The 24,585-nt window shown below is 33.7% G+C and overlaps 1 protein-coding gene across 3 annotated transcripts in view; it reads right to left on the bottom strand.

Moving 5' to 3' along the window:
- LOC148942679 (semaphorin-1A-like) overlaps positions 1-24,585 on the bottom strand; it is a 268,011-nt gene that overhangs the window by 49,445 nt on the left and 193,981 nt on the right. For all 3 annotated transcript variants that reach the window (XM_089102498.1, XM_089102499.1, XM_089102500.1), the window contains exons 10-11: positions 12,685-12,839; positions 4,465-4,741 (exon numbers count right to left, since the gene is read on the bottom strand). In XM_089102498.1, the coding sequence (XP_088958624.1) occupies positions 4,465-4,741; positions 12,685-12,839 (432 nt within the window). The remainder of the gene's footprint in view (positions 1-4,464; positions 4,742-12,684; positions 12,840-24,585) is intronic.

The raw sequence follows: 24,585 nt of genomic DNA, 5'->3' as shown, positions 1-24,585 counted from the left end.
GCGACAGGAGTTTAAGGCAAAATTTCCCCGAAACTATTAAAATTAAGAAAATTGTATTCATAAATATGGCTTTAAATAGAAACACTGGTGAATTTAGTTTGAATTATATTTACGATAATTTATTAAAGTTAGATAGAATGAAGTTCAATTCACCCAATACGATTAACCTCTGCCCAAGTTTTAGTTCAATTCATGCTAACGAATTGGATCCAGGAAGGTCAAGGAGACTCGCTTCCGTTTTTTGCTTTGGAAAGAATAAGATTATTAAACAATATGTAGTTATCTTATATATAAATTATTGTTTTAATTGTTTAGTTTAGTATTATTACTGATGAAGGTCACTGCATATGTCACCGAAATATCTAGTATTTTTTTGTCATATTTATCACTGTCTATTAAAAGGATTTCATCCCTATTTGAACTTTTATTTATATTCATGAAATAAGGGAAAAAATTAAGAAAGAGAAGAGAAGATAATAAATAAAACGAAAATGTCGCACTCGGCTAGTGGTCGCAACGACCCTTTCTACTAAGAAGTCATTCCATTTACCAATACACTCAAAAACCCTGAGAACCCTAAACCCCAAAACCAACTTAAGAACAAATCAATTTCTAATTAACTATACGTCAGAAATCATACAACCGGGGACAATTGTTTAAAGATCTTTTCAAATAAATGTGACTAAACTTCTTCGAATAAACTTATCGAATAAACCGAGACTTCCAAATAAATCGAACTGAAACAGAGCTGATTTAAAGTAGACAGAAATCTTTAAATATATCTTAGGGTATTTTCTAATTGTATTTTAGGGTATCTTTTATCTGCTGGTAACAATCACGGATGTACGTGATCGAAATATCCAGAGTTTTTTGTATCTGTTTTCACCGTCTAATAAAAGGACTTATCCCCATTTGAATCTTTTATTTGTTCCTAAATATATCTCAGTAAGCAAGTGAGATAATGGAATTCTGATTAAATTGGAAAACCAAACGCTTTGGCGGCCTCGGTTTCAGGAGTTGAATTAAATGTAATTTTTATAAATATTTATACAGCCTGAGCTTCACAATACAGTTATCAACTAAAGTGTGAATGACCTTATCTGAAGCAGTACAGTTCGCCGAAAATTTCAGAAAAGATTCTTAATGATGCAGGATCATTAAAATACACTTAGCTTTGTATAATTTATGATTTTTTGTTGAATTTTGATGACAACGAAAATACTAAAAATGGACTGTTATTATCAATTTAAAAGTAATATTTTTTCAAATTACTTTTTCATTATTATTCAAAGACAATTAACATTACTTAGCAAAGGAACAAATAAATTAACACAAGGCTTACTCCAAAGTAGAGAGCGCTGTCGAAAAAAAAAACAAACGGAAAACCTTGTTTGATGTGATGGCTGACCTTCTGGATTTTCTCGATACAAATAAATAATATTCTTTTTTTTATAAAAATGATGTTAAACTTTTTGGCCCTTTATTCATAATTTTTTCGGTTTCTCCTTTTTTTATTAATTGTCTTGAGTTCGTCTAAGTTTTTCTCTTCTTGAATTCAAATAAAATTTTAGCTTCTATATTATTTTGCATTAGCTGATAGCCTGACTAAAGAACCTGAAAAAGCACGAAATAATACTATTTTAACTATGTCAGTAAGAGGAATTCTACGTGAATCTTAGTGCCAACCTAGTGGCAAACTCAAGTGCTAATTTTTGCGGAAACTCCTGGAAAAATCACTAATATTCTTAAAACAAGAGCAGCTGAAAAAAGCCCTGAAGGAATAATTTTCAGCCGCAAACTCAAATTGAAACACTCCTAGCTGTGAGCTAGGAAACCATATATTTTCAACACTCTCCTCCTACACGCAAACCTCGCATAAAAGAAAAACCAAGGTTGGACTTACATGTACATATCTTAGTTTAGAAATGAGGCCTGTTTGTCGCTTGAAACAGAAGTATTAATAACTGGATGCGCGTTTTGTTTTTGGTTAAAAAAGAAAGACGGAAAGGATAAGCATGCACTTATTAGCTAACTTAGATATACAGTATTTAAATGGGGTGGTACGATGTTTAATACCCCCCCCCCCTTCCCAGAAAATTGTTGTTCGACTCATAAAAAAGTAACATAATGCATATAAACAAAATCTTTGATGCGTTTTCTAAACATTTTTTGTTTTAAGTCCCACCCCTCCGAACAAAAATTCTAGATATGTTCTTACCTATTACCCAAGATTTAAGTATTGCACTGTAAAAACCTTTTTCCACATATTAATTTTTTATGGAAATCGATGGTGATCTTCAACACGAAATTGATTAGTTTTTTTTTTTATTTATTTATTTAAAGCGATACTGGATTATACTAAAGAAAATATAATTACTTAACAAAGCTTCTACAAAGCGACTAATTTTAGGGAAAAGCAATAACCAACTTAGTATGTTTTAAAGTTTAATCTGTATTCTTAATTTCGTATCAAATATAATCATCTTCTTGTCAAAAATGCCTACAAAACTAAAAATTTACATAATAGGTTATCTAAAATTATATACGAAAGAGATCACTGAACTGAGATCTCTAGATGGCGTTATTAATTGTTCATATTATTGCTAATTTAATATTGTCAAGTTATTTATTGTTAATTGCATATTTCCTTTGAACAAACGCTTGTTTGTATGGCAGCCTATTCATTTCCTATGGGAGGAACAGGAAATAGGTATATTTATAGTGAAATCAATAAAACCGTTTTGCGTCTCCTTTTTCATGTGCGCCCTCTAAAAAACGTCTTGCTATAATTTTCCTTGCTTCAATCCCGGAGCTTCGAATCAGTACTTCCACTTATCCTCGAATCTTTCGGGTTTCTCCAAGTAAAAGGAAATCGGGTTATCCAAAATTCCCCTCAAAATTAACGATTGTATTTCCGGTTAATGTTCATGTTCATCATTCAAACCTTAATTTTCGGGAAATTTCAGAGAACCCAGTGGTTTTGGGGGAAATTCAGGGATAATGGAAGCACTGATTTGAGCCCTTATTGCACACAAGACTTGATTATTGAGAAGAAAATATCATTTTACGATTTTAGAAAATCAACCTATAAAATCCCTATTTCTAGAAGTCACTAGTGTCATCTATTTCAATGGTCTATTTCGTATATAGATTGATATAAATCTTCGTATATAAATGAGAAAAAAATGTTCTAATCAGCTTCTTGTCAAAGATAAACATCGATTCAAATAACAAATTAATATGAGCGAAAATGCTCTTACAACATAATAAGTAGGTATTTGCTTCAAAAATTACTAGTAACGCCATCTCAAATTTAAAAATACGATGTTTATATTCCTTTAAATTAGACTGATATGTTTCGATTAAAATATTCAGGACTTAAAATAGGCAAGAAATATGTGAATTATATAAAATAAAAGTTCAAAATAGGGATAAAATCCTTTTTAATAGACAAGTGTATAATAAATTTCACAAAAAATACCAGATATTTCTGTCACATACGCAGTGACCGTCATCAGTTTTACTACTGATTTCGGTCACTGCATATGTGACCGAAATATCTGGTATTTTTTGTAAAATTTATTATACACTGTCTATTAAAAGGATTTTATCCCTATTTTGAACTCTTATTTTATCATCATGGAAAGGCAGTGTGGTCTCCGAAATTATCTACGTGAAATATATATTAAACAAAACACACACAAAACCATTAGTCCTCAAATTCCTGAGGGAGGGTGAAGTGGTGAAAAAGATTAAGTGTTGTACGTGACCATCCAAGTAGAAAGGATTTCACAGAAAGAACATTTCCTAGTTATCCACAACTACAAATTTTTACTAAATTCATGCAAAAATACAAGATATTCTTCAGAAATAGTTTTGAAAACAGGCTTTATGCAATCTTGCCTTCCCTTCTTATAACAACTATGACCTTCTTTTCTGATGATATATTATGCCCATTCACACGACCAAACTTGCATTAACAAATTGAGATACCTTGCCCATATAACAGGCTCCATCTTTCATGGAACTTAAGGGTAATTGACACAGTTTGTATTGAATGGTACCCTTTACTATGCCAATATATCGGGAATACAGCCATAATTTTAGAGACTTTGTGCTAAATTTTTTCTAATAATTTCTGAATACAACAAGAAAATATGTTGCTTCATCCTTTTTATGTTTTTTGTTCGTATTTTCGAAAAAAACCCAGTTATTTCATTTTTTTTTTTTTTTTTAATAAAAGCGTAACACATAGTAGATGAAAGCAGTTACTTAACTTTTAACTCTTTATTGCGAGATAACGCGTTGGGCAATGGAGAGAAAGTAATCAATGAGAACACTCACTAACAAAACGGGTTTATCAATTGCAAGTGGCGATGTTAGCATTAATTGGATCTCTTTCGAAAATTGAACACGAATGAAATTGGAACTCATCCGTTAAAATACATAAAAAGTATAAATCACCTGTTCCAATGAACATAATATCATAAGCTTTTCCATCTAGTGCTTGGACCTGTGGGTCAATAACGATTTTCATGTATCGACTTCCGAGCGATGTTTTGACCAAAATGGGCTGACCGTGCATTGACGCCACTGCTTCATCCATTAAACAATGCGATTTGATGAAGTTCAAATTCTGATCGGGTAGTGTTCTTGAGTCATTGGTACAAACCCCGGGTCGTGGCTCTGGTACCCGTTGTTGTGGCATTGGCAACCAATTTGAGTTCATTGATTCTTGTTCCTGAAATGCAGAGTCATAATCATATACATTTTTTCCACAATTTGTTCAACGAGCTTAAAGTAAAATGGGAAGATGGGAAGACGTTATATTCACAACCGAACACAAAATACGTCACTAGTTGGTTTGTCAACAAGGAATAAATTAACATTATTAAACGTTTTGATTTTTTTTTTTTTTGCATCAAACTCTTAGATGTTAATTGTCAACAATACTAGAACTACATTTAAACTCAGTCCTTTTCCCAATTAAGGACTATTCTCGATTGAAAAGTTATTTAAAATATATGTTTAATGCTTTCATTACAAAGCATGATCAGTATGGTTGCAAACTAATTCAAGTAATCGCCGAAAACCCCAAGGTGAAGAATAATATTTGCGTTCTGAGCCTGGAGGGATCATTTGTGAAATTGCAGAAATTCATATTTGTTTTCCTTCAAGACATACAAAGAAGAGCCTGCAAGTTGTATTATAATCGTATCCTTTTTGTATTACCTTAAGTGTCCATATAATTGACAATCTAATTTAACTAAAGGATTTTTAAATTTCTTCCTTTAAGGTTTTTCGGCGATTTTGAACGAATTCGCAAATTAGTTTAAAGGTTTCTTTAACATCTATATAAGAAAAAGAAACGGTTTTAGGGGAGGGACAGGGGGGTCACTTGCCCCGGGCGAAGAAATTTTGGGGGTGTAAAAATTTCAAGTGAATAATCTAACGGTGATAATCAATTTGTAATTTTTGAAATTTATTTCTATTGAAATAAAGTAAAGGGCCCAGATAATAAATGAAAATAATTAATATTCAACTATTACTAACTAAATAATTAATTAAGAAAATTAGAATAAATGATAAATAACAAATAAATAACAATAATTATATAATTTAAATAATAAAATAAAAAGTAATTAAAATAAATTATTAACGAATTAAAAAATTATTAATGATTTTGTTAATAAATAAAAATTTATCAACAAAATTAAAATTTTGCCGCTTATCAAGATTTTTCCCCGGGCGCAAGAGAGGTCAGAACCGCCACTGATAAGGAACTAAATTTATCATTACATGACACCTTGTTAATACGGAACATGAAAGAATCCGCCTTTTAGAACTCCAGCTATTAAATTTGACATTGATATCAACCATATTTGGGACTTGTAAGGCCCCAAACGACTTATAGTTTAATTAAAGTTTAAAAATAACACAAACAACTGATTATTTATGACAGCAGCTGGTATTTGCCAAATAATTTTTCACTTCTAAAGCGTCTCGTCACAGAACAAAAAATAAAATTCGACAAAAGTGAAATAAACATGGACCTCTATTTTAATAGCATAGTGAATAACAGGACGTTGTGGGTCGCTTCTTGCAACCAAGACTTACAGCCCACTTCGTAAACTCAACATGACCAATCAGTTGCTCTAACTCGTTTTCCCGATTTTTTTTTTTTTTTTATGGAATAGAGTGAATAAAGAGAATAACACAAAACGTTCATGAAACTGAGAATTACAGTCACAATATTAAGTATTGTTGCTTAAATTCGGGGACTCACATTTCGGCGGCGATTTTTTCTTTTTTTTTTTATTAGTTCAACTTACCATTAATCCCTCCAAAAAAACTAAAGCACTTGATTTAGACAGTACTTTATCTGCTTATGAATGATGACTTATTAAAGGCAATTTTCTCAGAAAACAGAATAACAATTTTGATTTGCCAAAATTTATACACCGTTAACTTAAAAATCATGCAAAAGTTGCCAAAAGCACTTATCCTCCCATCTAAGAGTAGAGTAAAATAGACAACATATTCTAGATGTCATTTAAATCGCAAACAGAATTAAGCACAAAAGTAGTATATTGCCGTTTTCAGTAGGTTTTACGATTTTCCGCCAACCGCAATTCCAAAGACGTTCTGTTAAGCGGGGCTCCCACGGCGTCAATAAAGTTCATAAAGCTGTGCACAAAGTTAATAAACTGTTATTTTCGCATAACTTTGTTGACTTTATTGCTGTCGGAAAAAAGTTGAGCTTTATTTAACTTTTTCAAGAAAGTCCGCAAAGTTCAACCAACAGCAGAAGACGTGTGAAAAATTTTAAATATACAACACACAAATTAGTGTCTACAAATATAATAGTGTATACTTGTTGAAATATTTTGCTTGGTAAAAGAATAAGGGTTACACAAAGAATATTTGTATTTATTATTAAACAGAAAAAATTCTTAAAAAGATGGTTTTCTTAGCTCCATGTCTGACTATTTCAGTTACTTTCTATGAAAAATAGCTGTAAAGTCAATAAGGTGAAATCCTTGTGTGAGTGGGACAAACTTTATGGTTCACACTTTCAAGATAAACTTTATTAGCTTTATTGACGCCGTGGGAGCCCCGCATTACAAAACAGAAATTTTAAGAGAGCGATGAAATTCGAAAGGGGCTGATTTAACAGTTAAGAATCATTTGCTTGAAAGTAGATTACATTTAACGGATATTTAAAAGATGGCAAAGACAACTTAAGTCTTAAAAGTTTAGTTGTATAGAGAAATCGAAAACCTGTATATATATCTCAAATCAATTAAAATACCAGAAGACGGATCGGACCAATGAAGTGTGCTCATTTTCCGAATGAAGGTAAATCTCAGCTTCAAAAATTGTGATGATAGCTTTGGAACTTTTGCAGCTAATTTATGAAAATGAAGATATATAGATTATACACAAAACATTGCATAAGATTAAAAAGTAGTTACATTCTCCTCGATGGCTGTAAAGCCGGGTAAAATACTAAAAATACCCGCTTTTATAGCAAATAGGAGGCGGAGATTACCCCATACGCTTTCCAAGATTACATATGGAACTCTCCAAAGAAAAATTCGAAAATGTTTGTCAAAAGAATTAATTTTTGTGTTTTCGGCTTGCTGTGTGGGGATTGCTTGGGGGAGTTTATTTCGCCTCTTTTTACAGAGGAGTGTTTGATTTAAACAAAAAAAATGCAATAGAAACGGTTTTAAGCGATAACCCTTGTATGCTTGTGTGACTAACCATTCAATGGGAACAGAAACTATAGAAAAATTGTAAAAAAAATTGTAGTAGAGGGGATAAGTTCTATACCAAAAGACTATCGGTATTTACAACGGGTTGTAGTCAACTAAAAAAAAATTAAACATACGTAAAAACGTACGTCATGTACGTAAAAACCAAAGCTATAGTCCCATCAGTAAGTATTTTCGTAATGCTGAGTTATATACTTTTTTTTACAATTGGGGCTTTGCACTTTAATTTGGGCCTAGAGATCCACTTTTTGAGGGTTGAAAAGAAATTTAAGCAGTAAGTTCTCTGATAGTAGATGAGAGTACTCCAGTAACAGTGACAAGAGATGATTCGTTTTCATTAAACTAATTGATACAATAAAACATATGAAATAAAAGGAAGCACATCAAATGTACAACTTTAATAATACGTTTTTTAAACTAATTTCAATAAAAGTTTAAAAGAATTTTGTAGCTAGCAGCCATTGCTCTAATAATAATTTTATGGACACGGGTGTTCATAGCAGCGATAAGAGAATCAAGGCAAAACTAATAAGACTAAAAAAATAAGAGAAACTAAGGCAAAAACTATAAAAAGGACAGAAAAAAAAAACATAAAAAGCCTCCGAAGGAAAAAAAAATTATTATTTTACCTTCATTTTCCCATGTTCACAAATTTCAGATCTGAAATTTGTGTGACAGAAACTTCATAATTTTATCCAAACAGATCACGGTCAATAAGTTTAAGATAAAATCAAACCCATGATTCCTTTTTTTTGCAAAGGCTAAAGGTCTGTAAAGCATCCCACAGATTTAATTAGAAACCCCCAACCCAAGGCCGTACCCAGGGGGGTACAGCCCCCCCCCCGAAATGTTTGTCTGACTCGTAAAAATGTAACAAAAAATGGATATAAAAGATTTTTTTGCTCTTTTTTGAGGTTTTTGTGTAGCCCCCCCCCCCGTAAAAAATCCTGGGTACGGCCTTGCCCCAACCTATACCTCACTTTCCTCTATTACGGGCCCCAGTTCCCGGAATATATCAAGGAGGGCTCCAGCCCTGTTAAAATCAGTCTCCGGATTTTACTAAAAATGTTAATATAAATTTGTCTTGTTTTAAGAAACTTCGACGTTTTTGTCTCTGGAAAACGTCCAGCAAAAAAATAAAATTCTGCATATTCTTTCCAGTCCGCCCGAATTTCTGACAGCGTATTTGTGTAAATACTTTAAAACTTATTTTGATTCAACCATTCCCTATAAGAGTGACTCCATACATCTGAGTTAAATCAAAAGTAGTTTGGAAGTGTATAATTGATATTTCAATAGGATTGTTCAAGGTGATATAACAAAAGCTAAAGCCCGGAAAAAAAAAATCCGTATTTCAACTAAAATAAACGAAAATATCAAAAGAAACCCGTCAGCACATGAAAACTTGCACGATCTTTCTAAATTTAAACGAGAATTTATTTTAATGGCGTGATAATACAAAAATGCGGTCATTATAAGCAGTAGCATAAAAAGAGTCATTTATATATCCCAAATGACTAGCAGAAATTCTAATTCAATTGTATAAAAGCGTGATTGCTAGTAATGCATTACATATGTTGGAAAACAAAAATAGTATATCTAAATAAGAAATAATAGAATATTATTATATTATATATTAAATAATATATATCATATTATTATATATACGGCATATTATTATTATATTAGAATATTATTAATATTCTACAAATAGAATATTGCTCTTAGCATGGAATTAAACACTAAATTTAGAGATTTAGACAAGGAATAAACTTAAGGTAAACAAGGATCGATCTATGCGCGATGTCAGTAGAATTTATTTCCCTTTTCTGAAATATAAAAGAATAAACAGGCCTGAAGAAATTTACTATTTTTGCGCAATTTTGTAAGAACAATTACATAGGAAACAAAAATTCATATTCTTGACACTTAACAAAGCTAGATGAAAAGAAAACAAAATTCGAGACAGTTTTCTATTTTACACGTCCAGTCCCTCTTTAAGAGCATTACTGGTCCATACCAGTAGATGGGAAAATGATTCATCGTGCAATAATGGTCTAAACAGCACCCTCGCCCCAAAACTTCCGTACTGTAGGATGAAGATCACACATTTATTATGACGATCTGAAGCCCTGTCGTGCAAAAGGCGGAGAAAAAAAAAAAAAAAAAAAAAAAAAAAAAACAAAAAGTTAAAACTCTTGAAATATTTTATTTTTCAGTACGTGCCTGTCTTGAGGTACGATCACTGGCACTATTTAAAAGGGCACTGGAGCTAAAATAAAGTAAATAGTATCTCAACGCCTTTTCTGGGTCCTCTAAGACCATTGGTTCGATTTGATACCCCCTGAAAAATATGTGCATAAAAATTTGATGGAGGAGGGGTCTGAAATTTCAAATAAGTAATATCTATTTTCCAATTTTACACGGAGAGTACGACCCTCCTTCCTCCTATGTACAGGAGGTAAAAAAGATTATGATTTTTTTTTTTATTATTCAATTTTTTGTCCGATTACAAATTCAGTTTTGACCATTAGTGCAAGATCAAGCTCGTGTGGAGACCTCACCCTCTTTGGTATCTTTTATGTAATAGAATGGACTTTCACATTTGTTTTATCTTTATTTTAATATGCGAGTAGGGAGTATTACCACCTTGTTGCTACGTAATCAGGAAGCTACTAATATTAGAAAATAACTTCTAGTTTAAAAAGGTTTTGCGAGCTTGGTGCCTACCCCCCCCCCCCCCTCGAACGGAAACTTACAGCTGATACTCAAATCTTTTTGCAAAAAGAGGGGACCTGCAGCCACGTCAGCACCAAGTTTCCTTTAGCGCTGAGGGTAAATATATTTCGCCCACGAATATATATATAAGATCCTACCCCGGTAAATTGTGCTTTGAAAGTCTACTTTTTAACGCTTTGCCCCCCCCCCCCAGCCACAAAGACACACGCAGAATAAATAATGATTTTTATACTGATTGGACATCGCAGGTATATGGTTCATACAATGACTGAGTTGCGGCACAGAAATGATGGAGACGGCACTTTGTCATAGCACAATATCTTTTTTCACTAAAGTAACTCTGTGGCTTAAAATAATGGTTTATATGAGAAGTTCCTCAATAACTACGATCTCCTGTTCGATACGATTATACCCAAAAAATTCATCCGTGCCTATCGTTCTCATCAAGGGCACATCCAGGATTTTTGTTTAGGAGGGTTATTATTTTCTGGATGGGGTGGGGGTAAACAAAAAATATAAAAAACGCATTTAAAATTCATTTATATACATGTTGTCACGTTTTTACGAGTTGATCAAAAACTGCTGGTGGGGGGAGGGGTCAAACCCGGTAATCAACCCCCCCCCATCTGGATACGGTTCTGCTTCTCATGGAAAATGTCAAGTATCTCATTTTGGTGCCAAGAGGTCTGAAACCTGCTTTATTGAGTTACTAGACATTTCGCATTTGACAGCGCACCAAGATCGCATCCTTTTCTAGAGATGTTGTCTTTTTCAAAAATTATACAAATATTTTTATGATAATAAAACATTTTCTCATTTTTATAATGTTTTTTATTAGCTTTCAATTTAATAAATTTTAAATATTTTGGATCAGTATATAAAAAGTAGATTCAGTTCAGTTAAGCACTGTTTTCAAAAGTCCTGTTCTTTAGAGTATCACTTGTTATTAAAAAGAGTTGCTCGTTACTTAACAGTTATTATCAGGGCGACAGTTTGACATTAAATCCTCATAGCCAGCTATTTCAATCTGTTGCTACGATAACAAAAAAGAAATCTCCTGCCATCTATATCATTTTAGAAATGAGAGGCTTAGGTGAAGGTAACAATAAATACGGATACACAAGAGCCATCTATTCGGCCTTAAACGAGTAACGACAAGACCTTGGCAGAGTGCAAGGTGTTACAAAAGAGGAATGGCAAAAGAGCTAAAAGCTTCAAATATCTTTAATAAACGTATCTAAGATCATCCTGAAAGTAGCTTTATACAAAAAAAAGGTGACAGATGAAAGAACAATTTCCGCAATTAAGCCAAACCTCTGCAATGCTAAGTTGTCAGTTGGTTCTAATCCTCACAAGAGAATTTGCATTTTTATCGCTGAGTCCTGAAGGCAAGCAGGTATTTCTCATGATAGATATAGCAAACAGTCAGTAGGCTTCCTTAAAAAGTGACGAGTTTTAGGCCTAGTTTGCTTAGTACACTTACTTAGTTTCTTTTTTCGGGGGGGGGGGGGGTTCAAATTTACGTTCGGGGGAAGAAGCATAATGTTTTTTTTAATCCTCACAAAAAAACATATGCTAAGTTTTTTTTTTCTCTCTCTCTTTCCTAGGTCTATCGTCCAACAGAGTATTTAGCTGGTAATTATACAAAAAAGTCTATTTGAAATCATTGCCAATATGTGTGGGCTTACTATGTAATTTAAGCGTTATTCGGCTTAGCGCTTGAAAACAAATTTTTTATTTTTTAATATACAATCTTTTGGGATATATCTCTAGTTTTAGTTTCATGGTATTTAAAGTTTTATATTTAAACAGGCTCATACTTGAAGTTTGGAAGAATAGAAAGATAAGTCTGCAAACCAAGATTAGAATATTTGAAGCTACAGTGATGACAGTGGTCAAATATGGTTCTGAAACATTGGCGTTCCGAAAAGCGGATGAAAATTTGCTAGATGTTTTCCAGAGAAATTGCCTACGGATTGTTCTGGGTACCCAGCTGACTGACCGTATTTCATACAGTAGGCTGCATGAAAAGTGCGGTTTAATCCAGCTTTCTAGGGCTATAATGAGAGAAAGTTTGAAATGGTTAGGGCACGATCTGCGCGGATGAAAGAAGACAGATTGCTGAAGATTGTCAGTAGTAGTAGTAGTAGCATATACACTATATTACCTTGAAAGCTCCTTCAAAAGTAGCTTTTAAGTTTTCCAAGTCAAAAGCACAGACAGCCGATCCCTTTATAGAATTTTCAGGCGTTGTAAAAACTGCATAGATAATTTGACGAGTTGCTTTGCCATAACTCCCTTCTATAATTTCGCTGACGGACTCTAGAAAAAAAAAGAAAAGTTGCAAATTAGTGAACTCTGAAAGACGAGTAATCTCAGCAATAATTTCCGGCCATATCCATTACAATAAGCCAATATACATTACCAAAATTGTAATTAGTTTCATTTATTGATTGAAAACGCTTTCAAGGTATTGTTATTTCTCAGAATTCATTAGAACAACATTTAAAAACAATTTTATTGTGTTTGTCTAGCCACCTAATCGTCTACATCCCCAATATAGAATCCTTTTTTTCTTGGGTAGAAACTTTAAACACGTTGCTGGGTAAAGGTACATCAGCGGTTTAAAAAGAAACACAAAAACAATCAGGTAAATTAGAATTTAGTGAAAAATAAACTTTTTACAGATCGGCCGTTAAACTTAATTCCGAAATATTTCATTTATCATTTGTCTCCATTTTTTAGAAAAAATATCGTCCTAAGAACCTGATAAATGTTCCAGTTTCTAGACGTTGGAATACTTTTTTGGGGCTAAAATACCCAGGGGCGAATCTCCAGCATTTTTATTGGGGGGACGAAGGGGGAGGGGGGTTAAGAGGGGTCCATATCTGAATTGTCAAAGGGCATGGGATGTATAATATTTTTTCTCCACATTATTGGGGGGGGGGCGCAACTCCCTCCCCCTGCCACCCTCAAACGACGCCCCTGAAAATACCTATAGTTTATTTAAGAAATTCGGAAATAAACCTAAGTTGTCTGTAAAAGATATCACGTCCTAAATTATTTGTTTTCTCTAAACTTTAATGCAAACTATGGGCGGGTCAGACAGGGACGCCAATTGAGGGGAGGGGCACTATTTTGAGAATTTTTTTTTTTTTAGTTTTTTTTTTCAATAGTATAAAATCGAAAGAAAAAAAACACCCCTACGCCCAAGGTTTTGAAAAATACCTGTTTTGCATCCTCACTATACTCAAATCGAAAAAAAAACTTGTCCCTCTCCCTATATTTCCATGAATTGGCACGATTGATTCTTGAAGACAACTATCATTATTGACAATTAATTATTTTGGTTCCAAAACACAAGAAAACAAAAGAACTAGGTATTATAAGTCAAGAAAAAGCTTAAGTGTTAGCCCCTTATGCTTAAAATCGTCAGTCGGGTATCAAAAAAACGTATCTCCATGATTTTAAATCTTTTGAAGAGCGAAAAAAACACCTCACAACTTTTTTTATTTTCCTTCTGATAACCGTGAAACAAAAAGGGATCGATAGGTAAAACCAATACACATTAATCCGTTTTTGTTTTACGGTTATCAAAGGGGAAATAAAAAAGTTGCGAGGTTTTTATATTACTCTTCTGAAAATTTTCAATTGTGGAGATACGTTCTTTTGACACCTGACTGACGCAATGTCCACATAAGGCTTTAGCTTAAAATGTGCATCCTCGTTTTACTGAAATTAAAAAAGTCCTTGCCCCTTCCCCTATATTTCCGTGAATTGACGCGATTGATTCTAGAAGACAACTATGATTAATGGCAAGTAATTATTTTGGTTCCAAAACACAAGAGAACAAAAAAGACTAGGTATTCTAAGTGCAGAAGCAGCTTAAGTGTTAGCCCCTTATGCTTACAATGTCCTTATAACGCTTTAGGTTACAATGCCCACATACGGAATTAAATTTATAGTTATCAGCCACTTCAGGATGAAGATAATAATAAGTAATTCATTAATAACGAATCAAGTCCCCATTTAAGGACATTGGTTGAGTTCTAGGAGTTCAGGTATCATTTTCTTCTTTGAAATACAAGTAGAACGTAAACTCACCATAACGATCAATAAAAAGTATATAAATTCCTCTTTTACATCTTACATAATAACTGATAAAATAAAAAAAAAATTAAAAAGAATAAAAACAGTAAAACTCCATCCAATAACGAATAAGCATTAAAACTTCCAATTTATTCATCTTTAAAATTATAGGTAACACAGAATGTATGGCAAGACACCTGATGTTTAAAAGATTGTCCAATATCTCATTTTCAACTTTATGATTTTGGAAGCAAAATAATTTAATAAATCAATTCTAAAAAACGGCGACAAAACCAATCTATTAGAAGCATATTAATGCCTTGGAGGGAAACTTAGCGTGGACAAAAATAGTCGTGTAGTTATTTTCAAGGCGATCTTTTTTGAACAAGTCTTCATCATATAAATAATTGTGCATAATAATAATGTTCATACTGAATGCACTTGAAACAAATTTATATAAAAACCAGTTTTTTCTTTGTCCTCCCCTATATAGCAACAATTCTTTCCTAGCAAGCAATTAAATTAAGAATATATACATATATTTAGAATATGTTTATGTAGAATAAATGATAATTCCCTGGCCTTCCTTCTAGGGAAAAATAGAAAATTTCGTATTTTTCTAGGTATTTTCTTCTTTTTTTTCTTTGTCCTCCCCTATATAGCAACAATTCTTTCCTAGCAAGCAATTAAATTTAGAATATATACATAGGCTATATTTAGAATAAATATATATATATATATATATATATATATATATATATATATATATATATATATATATATATATATATATATATATATATATATATATATATATATATATATATATATATATATATATATATATATATATATATATATACAATTTCTTATTTTTCTAGGTGAGATTTGGTCTATTTCAGGGTCTTCTTTTTTTTTATCCTCCTCTATATATCAACAATTCTCTCCTAGCAAGCAATTAAATTTAGAATAGATACATATATTTAGAATATATATGTAGTATAAATAATAATCTATAAATAAAAAACAGGAACAAATAGAGAATTTTGTATTTTTCTAGGTAAGATTTGGTTTGTTTCAGGGTCTTCAAGCATGTTTTAAATTTGATAGTTCAAGATAAACTCCTTTTTAGGATATAGTTTTTTTGTCAAAAATTGTATTATATTTTTAAAGTTATGTTTTGTTAATTACAAAAGGTACTAGATATAGCAATTAAATTCCAAATGAGCCCTTAAACAGCTCTCCATAATGTTCCAGTGCCCCGCAAGCAGTGGAGAAGGAGAAAAAAATGGAAAAAAGAAGACACATCAGTGCTACTAAAGCAAAAAAGTGACTTTCCTTGCTGTTTATGCCAGATGACTATAAGTTTTCTGTATAGGATTTTCGACCATTGCAATTCCGACGGTGTATTTTTTGTTTCGATCCGACAGCATTTTTTAGGGGCTTCATGCTATTTTTCGGATTTCTCAAAAATTTGTTTTCGAAACAAAATTTTACTATTAAGACAAATTGAGATGACAGTTACCATTCCTGAATCAGCTACAATTTTTCTTCACTAGCCAGTTTCTTACATGGTTTTAATTTTTAGTTACTATGGGCCGAGGTTCGGTATTTACTAGGCTTCAGCTATCGCTGTCACCATGATAAATCATGTTAATATCCTTTCACTAATAAGGATTGTTGAATTTTTCATTTTGAAATCAAGATGAAAGACAGATACTTTTACGTGTATATTTCAATCTCCTTTGTTTTTTTTAGTTTTGGTTTTCAACGTCCAGACTTACTATTTATTTACAGTTACTGTTTGATAGGACAAGGCTACAAGTTTTCTTAAATAATAATGTTTTTTTGTTTTTTTACGCAGCCAAAAGTGGATTTTAGACAGTTCCAAAACTCTCGCCATAAAATCTATAAATTACTTATAAATATTAACTCTTCGAACCAAAACTGTCATTTTTGCCAGTCCATTCATTTGTCAGTAACAGAAAGACATGTTCACTTTCTTTCACACTGTAGGATATTTTCCTTATTTGGATAAATAATTAAACTTTTTATTTTTATATCCGTCTAACAGGCGGTGTAGAACCAAGCCTAATAAAGAAGAAAACCGCGAAGAAAGTGAGACCGAGTTTTTTCCACGGTGAGCTCTCTATTGCCTCCCCATTTTCACTTTAAAAAAGAAACGAAGCACTGGATTAAAATATAAACACAAAAAGGGAACACGTCTATATTCGGCTTGATATTTTTCATTTTTCTTCCTGTCTTACAGGTTGTGTAAAAACAAACCTAATTAAGAAGAAAACCGTGACAAAAGCAAGACCGAAGCCTCATCCTTCAAATAGCCCAGCGTTGGCCAACTTGTGGCCTAAGGGCCACTTTTTTCCCGTTAAGCTCCATAGTGTTCTAAAATTATTCCTTGAAAAAAAAACAAAAAAAAAGCAAAAAAACACTAAATTAAAATTCAAGCACAGAAAGAGAATAAAATTAAATTCGACTTGATTTTAGATTCTTATACATCACAATAAAAAAGTTAGCCGTCAGTAATTTGAAGGATAAACAGATATAATAACCAGTTAGTTTATTAGCCTTATTCGAAATTCACCAAAGGCTTAATCAAGCGTTTCTAGTTTTAGTGCTAATTACAAAAAAAAAAAAAAAACGCATAGGGACAAGAACTTTAACATATATAATCATTCTTATGACCCTATAAGTGCACCTGTTGTCTTTCCCTATTATATACACATGTCAGACTTCGCCCTGTCAGATACACACACTACTTATGTAGTAGATGTACAAGACATCGTAGCTCAGAATATACCCCTGACCACACATTCTCTTCCTCTATACCAACCTCCTGAGGCCCAGTTCTGCCAGCGGGGATCCACGGAGTGGTTTTAGGGACACGTGCCTCCTCCCAGAAGGTAAAAACTCCACTAATTACAAGGCCGGTGGGACGAAAAATGCATATGAAGGAACCACATTTTTATCGATGCCTCCCAAACATTAATTCTGCATCCGCCCCTAAGCACTACTTTCGGTACTTATCTGTCATAGCACCTATGTTAAGTCCTTAGTCTATTGACGCCCTGTAGAACCGGTTTCTTCGTTAGTTTCTTCCAGCGTGAGACAAGACAAAGAAAACTGATAGATGGAAAATATATAATTTGGGCTATATATTGGCAAATTAGGTGGGGGGTTAAGTATTTGGATGGTGTTTTGTTAGAATACAATTCTTACTTCAATTCTCAAAAATTGTACTTAACACATTTTACATGCAGACCCGCTATACTTTACCCCCCCCCCCTCATGTGCAAATATAAAGCCCAAATTTGTTTCTAGAGTATTATATTTTCATTATATTTATGACATTTCATTAGGATTAGTCAGAGAAACATGTTTTACTTAGATGAAGAACTTAACATAGGCGCTATAACAGACAAGTACCCTGTTTTTCTTTAATACCATCGATACCGCTCATCCTTCCATTCTTTAGGTGTACAGAGAGCAAGCTAATTTGCAACCCCTTGTATAATAACTCTTAAAACATGATAATTTCGTCTGTCTTCTTTGACTATTCCCAGGTAAAAATCCACTAAATATTCCGACATCACTGGTGACAAATTACAAGGTATGCCGACTAGGATTAAAAACACTATTCATAACTGTTTTATTCCTTTTTTTTGTTGAAATTAGGCCCATAAATCTTTTATAATGATTATTTATTACGACTATTTAATTGAGTTGAACAATATTTGGTTTATACAGGACTGAAACAACATCTTTAAGAAGCATGAAAAAGAGAGGCATATTCATTTTCAGTCTTCACTTTCTGTAATATTGTCCTTTGCCATTATTGAAGTACCAAGGACATTGAAATGAAAATATTTTTGCCCTGGACTTTCTTTTTTGCGGGGTTACAAAAAAAACTTTTAAAAACATATCAAAAATTTGTTTATATTCACTTTATTACGTTTTTATGAGTCTGACAAACATTTCGAGGGGAGGGTTCGAATCCCCTAGCCCCCTGGATACGGCCTTGGTTTATTCATATACGAAAATGACGACATTGGAAGTTTTTCTTCGATAGTTTCAATGTTATGAAGTTTTTTTTGTCAGCGTTGCTACGTAGAACCGTACAAATAAATAGCGAAAACCAACTAGTTAAACCTGAAAACACTTTTCATCCGTAAAATTCAAACATTCACTATCTGTTGATTTCCTAAGACAACTGCACCTTCAAAAGAAAACTTTACTTCCTTAAGTTGTTGAGGCCAATCTGTTTTAACTTGTTTGTGCTGATTTTTCACCAACATTTTTTTTTTTATTTGGCAACCGCTCCAACCAAAAAATATATAACTGCATATGGAGATCTTTTTCATTAAATACCAAACTCCTGAGTTTTCCATATTTTTAAAGATATACATGTTTTTGTGACTTTCCACTTCGATCTTCCACCAATTCAAGCAATCAGATACCACTTTCACTGTCCATGGTACTTGAATAATAGAGTAGTCATACAATCCCTGAAAGTTTAGCACGAAGGGTTTGGGAGGGGACTGGCTGGCTTCCAAATTCTCTTTTACTTAAAAATGGCACTAAAACTTTCAATTTTCAATCGAATTAGTCCCCTTTAAAGCTCCTACAACCGCCCCTTCCATAAGAAGTGATCAGGGGCAAAAATAATTAAATAAACATAAAATTACAGAGGCACCTGGCTTGTACTATAGGCAACAATAAATCATTGCCTCTGGTTGCTGCCTCTACTGCTAGCAAAGTTAAAAAAATTGTTTATAACTCCTAAAATGCCAAACATCGAGGGACCACCATTTCGCAGAAATCACCATCACCAGGTGGCATGTGCCAAGCGTGGCAGAACTGTGCCACGGGTGCCGGAACTGTGCGGCACACTTGGGTTCTAAGGTGTAAACCAGGTGATGGAAAGTCAGCGCCCACTCGCCAAACATATGATAGACACTGTCGTATGTTTACTATGTTTTACATGTGATGGCAACCCATGCTTGGGGTTAATTCAGGATACTATAGCCCCCATTGAAACGGAACTAGAGATATTTCCTCTGACAATAAACTAGGGTATTTTCCTCCCTCAGCACCGATCAAAGAAAAAAAAGAGGATTTTGAGTTGTAAGATTTTGAATGTGATTTTGAGTCTACGTTCGGCGGAAAAGAGTCAAAGTGATCTTCCAACGTAGAAGGCATTTTATTTAAACGAAAGTTAGTGAAGAGACGGGAAAATTCAAATGAGACCTTTGTGTCAGTTTGCTTCATGTCGATTGCTTCATAAGCATCACGTGTATTTCTACTATATTTAATCAGGAATAATACTAAAGCCTAAATCAAGCAAATTTTAATAATAAAAAAAGAAGATCAAACTAAAGATGGCGAAGCTTAAGTAGATGTATATCCAAATTTGATAGGTGTCAAGTTTTTCAATTATAATACAAGGTTTTTGTGTGGCATCAATTTCCTGAACTGCACCTGATCCAAAGACGTATTTGCGTGTATCATGTTTTATCTGGGAATACCATCGGTAACTAAATCACGAACTAGTGCCTAGATGAGACAAAGATACTAGCAGTTCATGTAAAGAATAAATAATAGGCTCAAATCATTTAGACTCAGAACCAGCCACTAGTTTGCCCTTCATTTCGCAAACCTATATTAATTCAGCTTTCTGATTCGTCTTGTGCCAAAATTGATTGTTTTTTCTTCACACGTACACAGGAACAAATCCGAAGGGGGGTGGTCTGTTTCGCTGAAATTTATAAATGAAGGCAGCGCCAAAGGAAGGCCTGGGTATAGGTGGGTAGCACTTTGAAGGAGAATTTTAGAAGGCTTTGATTATTTGTTGGTGATAAACTGTTTGAATTTTAAATGATGACAACAAAGATGTGGATGAAAATGTCAACGATGTTTAAGAAAACATAGAAGACCAACATGACGACAATAATGATAAATTCGAAAAAAAAGAACACCAATACTTGATATAGGCGTCATTGGCATCGCGAATATCATTGTCGTCGATGTCTTTGGTGTGACACTTCGTTGATGATATCGTTCCAAGTATCATCATCTGTGACGTCATCGTCATCTCACGACCACCTTGGTCATCACCACCATTCGCATTATTGTGACATCATTGTCATGATTTAAGCACCTCAGAAACATCTTTCAAAAAATAGTCCATACAAACCTTCCAATGTCTCCAGTTCTGCCTCTATCAGTCTGACTAATGGCAGACAATTCTTGGTGACAACTCCAATAGGGTTTTTACCAAGTATCCATGCATTTGCTGAAGATAGCTTTTGTGTGAGGTGGGTTCAAGGGTTGAAATTAATCTTAAGCTGATATTAGTGACTTCATTTTTGTACGAGTGAAATTTTACTTGCGTCAAGGTTTCCCGGATTGAATTTTGCGCGGGTTGAGTTCAGCAGATTGACTTGCTTAGGCCAAATTTTGCGCGCTTTGAAACCAAAATACATTTTTGAAAGTATTATAATTAAAATAATAAAAACTCCGTAAATTTAATTTTGACTTATTTATGCACGCTTTCTTGAAATTACTGAGGACAATATGCAATAAACTAAATAGTAACTCAAATGTGTTGAAACATAATAACGGAAATGCAATTCTCGCAGACATTAAAAGCATATGAGTAGCAATTCTGCACAAATTCAATTAGAATTCATTTTTCGCAAGCTTTTTATAGAAAGACGCAAATTTTCTTGAAATGTTCTCGCAGTAATAAACACATGTTTAATTGTTCAAATCCACATGTTTTCATTCAATTAAAAGTAGTGTTTTATAGCTTACATTTAGCGTTACTTTTAAGTAGCATGACATGGACCACTAAATTTATAGCTTTCTCGACCAACATGTAAATCACAAGTAACAGTGAAGAAACAACTAAAGGCTATAGATAACTTATATGTAATGGCCATATTTATTTAAGGTCAGAGTAATTAACTGAAACGATACAGAAAAAAGAGATTATATTATATGGAATTCCACACGCTGGTTCGGGCGCCAATGCAGGACTTCCTTACCAGATACTGAAAGGGATAGTGAGATTTTTCTCTGTGAGAGGTCTAACGTACCACCAGGGGCGGATCCAGGATTTTTTCAGGGAGGGGGGGGGCAAAATAGGTTGATCAGATAGACTTGCGTTAGGAGCAAGCTTAATTAACGCAAACTTGAGCTAATTAAGTAAATTACACTACTTTAGACTTTATTAGGGAGGCGCCCCCCTGGATACGCCAGTGCGTGCCACAATAAAAAATTATAGGATTGGGACATACAAATGATTTTTTGTGCTTTGCCACCCCTCTCCTAAAAAAAGCTATGACCTTTCTTAGGGTTTAGACTTGGATGTATATGCCAAATTCACCGTGGGAAGGCCATTCGTTAAAACAGCCAAAAAGGAAAAAACAATCATAAGAAATGATGCGGGGACATGGTTTTAAGGGCAAGTCTTAAGGTTATGCAGCAGAATAGAAGTCTCTCCCCCCTAAGTATCGGTCAGTGCAGGGTATTCGAATAAAAAATACGCAGACGAGAATAGAACATCTGGATTATTTGCATTTTATGTGTTTATGGCAATTATAAATGTCACCTGACCTTATTCCTGAATGAAAAATGTCAAAAAAGGAACAAACGATGTCTTCTTTAGAAACGGTCCAAGATTACTACCCAGCTAATGTGGGGGCTTCCGCCCACCTGGATGAATGATGCTGTCTTATTTTTATATTTTTGTTCTGAGATTTCTATTATATAGCATTAAAAGTACCAATTAGACGAGGTTTGCCCCCCCCCCGCTGGAATTCAGCTTATGGGCGCCCATGCTAGTACCAATTAAAATATAGGCTAACTATAATGTAGTTTCCCACCGAACCGAAGCTAATTCTCTGGTATAAACACCGTCAAAACCGGGTATTGTCTCATGTTCGCGGGACAAGTTCTCGAGAGGGTACGCGTACCCCTTGGGGGTACGCAACAATTTTAGGGGGTACCCGGCCAGCCAACAAAAAAAAATAAAACAATCCTTTAACTCTAGAACTGGCAATTTTATTTATATTTTAGCTATAGTTTGCTTATTACCGGTAACTGAAAGGGGGTAACTAAAATGTTTTGTGAGTAAAAAGGGGTACAGTGTCTGAATAAGTTTGAGAACCACTGATATAACACATGAGTACCAAATTTTCCCTTGCTCCCCAGTAAGCTATACCGTATCTATCTTTTTTTCTAAGAATAAGTTTCATAGCAAGGGCGTATCCAGGATTTTCGTTCCGGAAGGGGGGAGGGGCTACAAAAACTTTACAAAACGGATCAAAACTTTGTTTATATACATTTTTTTCATTGCCCCCATAGATAGCTGGATATACTTTCCTACAACTGGTAAACATAAAATGTACTCAAGCAAACAAGCATGAATTTATCGCACAGAGTAGATTTTAAATGAGGGATTCGCAAGAGACACAAAAAAACGAACGAATCCTCTTCGAAAATGGGACAGATCGAGAAATTTTGTAAAAATACAAAACGAAGCTGATACTTCAGAGGGGGTCACTCCATGATTCCCCGCAACGCACTTGCCTGAATGAATCCCTGCTAAATAAATCCCCTATTAAGCATGAGTAACAGAATAAATCCTGTAAGTGTATATTTTATGCATTTATAACATACCAATCGACGAGTTAATATTATACTTTAGTAGTAGCCGGACAACAAGCGAGATATTATATAGGGAAGATGCTTAAGCAACTAGTCAAACGGGTTTCTTTCACTAGAGAATTGGATTGCAAACCGTGGTTTTTTACTGCGTTTACAATATTTAAACTTTTGTTTTTGGGTTGTTTTTTTTTGGGGGGGGAGGTACCTAGGTTAGGTTAGGTTACGCATTTAATATATGCCACGCTTTACCCCCCCCCCCCTAATCCGCAAATATATAGTCGAAATTTGTTTCTAAACTATTATATTTTCATCATACTTTGTTTTGTTTCATTAGCATTAACGAAACTTCACTTATCGCGTGTTGCCCGGCTACTGCTAAAGTACCTATTTTTGCCCTCGATGGGCTAAAACTAAGTCAGATGATAATATTAACAATTTTCGGAAAATCAATACTAACTTTTTGCCACAAACAATAATTAATATTTATTTTAGTAAACATCATTTAAGTACTTATTACTGCTAAGAAAGAATTTGCAAAGTTCGTAGATTCATCCGATCTTCCATCAAGAAACAAATTCTTATGGTATCCACAAACAACCGAGTCTCCGATTATGCACCCTTATCAACTAAAAATCAGGAAATCCATCACGAACCCCAGCGTCATCCATCTACGAGAAGGCAGACAAGAATTCTACATAATCATTCACAATCCTATCCAAAGGAAGCAAGCAATGTATGCAAATAGCCGCTGTTTTAACAAGGACTATAGCCTACTGATTGGTATCAAAAGTAAAAAATAAAACTAACCTCAAGGCCACACACAATGGCTTACTGATTAAAAGGTGTAGGCGTGAAAAAATAATTTCCATTTCATTCAACTAGCAGAAATGATAAGGACAAACATAAACCTCAAATGGCAACTAGCCCACCAAAATCAAAACTCCATAAAAGAAGAGAACTTGTAGTCTTTAATTTGGCAAAGATCCAAATCTATAGAAACAAAACAACTATTTTTCCCAAGCTTGTAAAAATCAAAAATAAATGTTTTCCGTTTGATTTTTGTAGTTAAAATAGAAAATATGGAACCAAGAGAATATCAAGGATTTTTTCAGGGGAGGGGGTATTCTTTTGGGTGGGGAAAGGGTTACAAAACAAATTGAAACAAAAACTTTATTTATATACATTTTTGATACGTTGTGACGAGTCGAAGGAAAATTTCAAGGGAGGGGGGGTTCAAACCCGGTAGCCCACCTTGATACTGCATTGCATGAAACATTGTGATTTCAACTGG

This window comes from Artemia sp. Qi Xiang Cuo, chromosome 16 (assembly GCF_049724085.1).
Source record: "Artemia sp. Qi Xiang Cuo chromosome 16, ASM4972408v1, whole genome shotgun sequence".
In the NCBI taxonomy this organism is placed as follows: domain Eukaryota; kingdom Metazoa; phylum Arthropoda; class Branchiopoda; order Anostraca; family Artemiidae; genus Artemia; species Artemia sp. Qi Xiang Cuo.
Note: the sequence above shows the minus strand (reverse complement) of the source record. Positions and strands in the feature narration are given on the sequence as shown.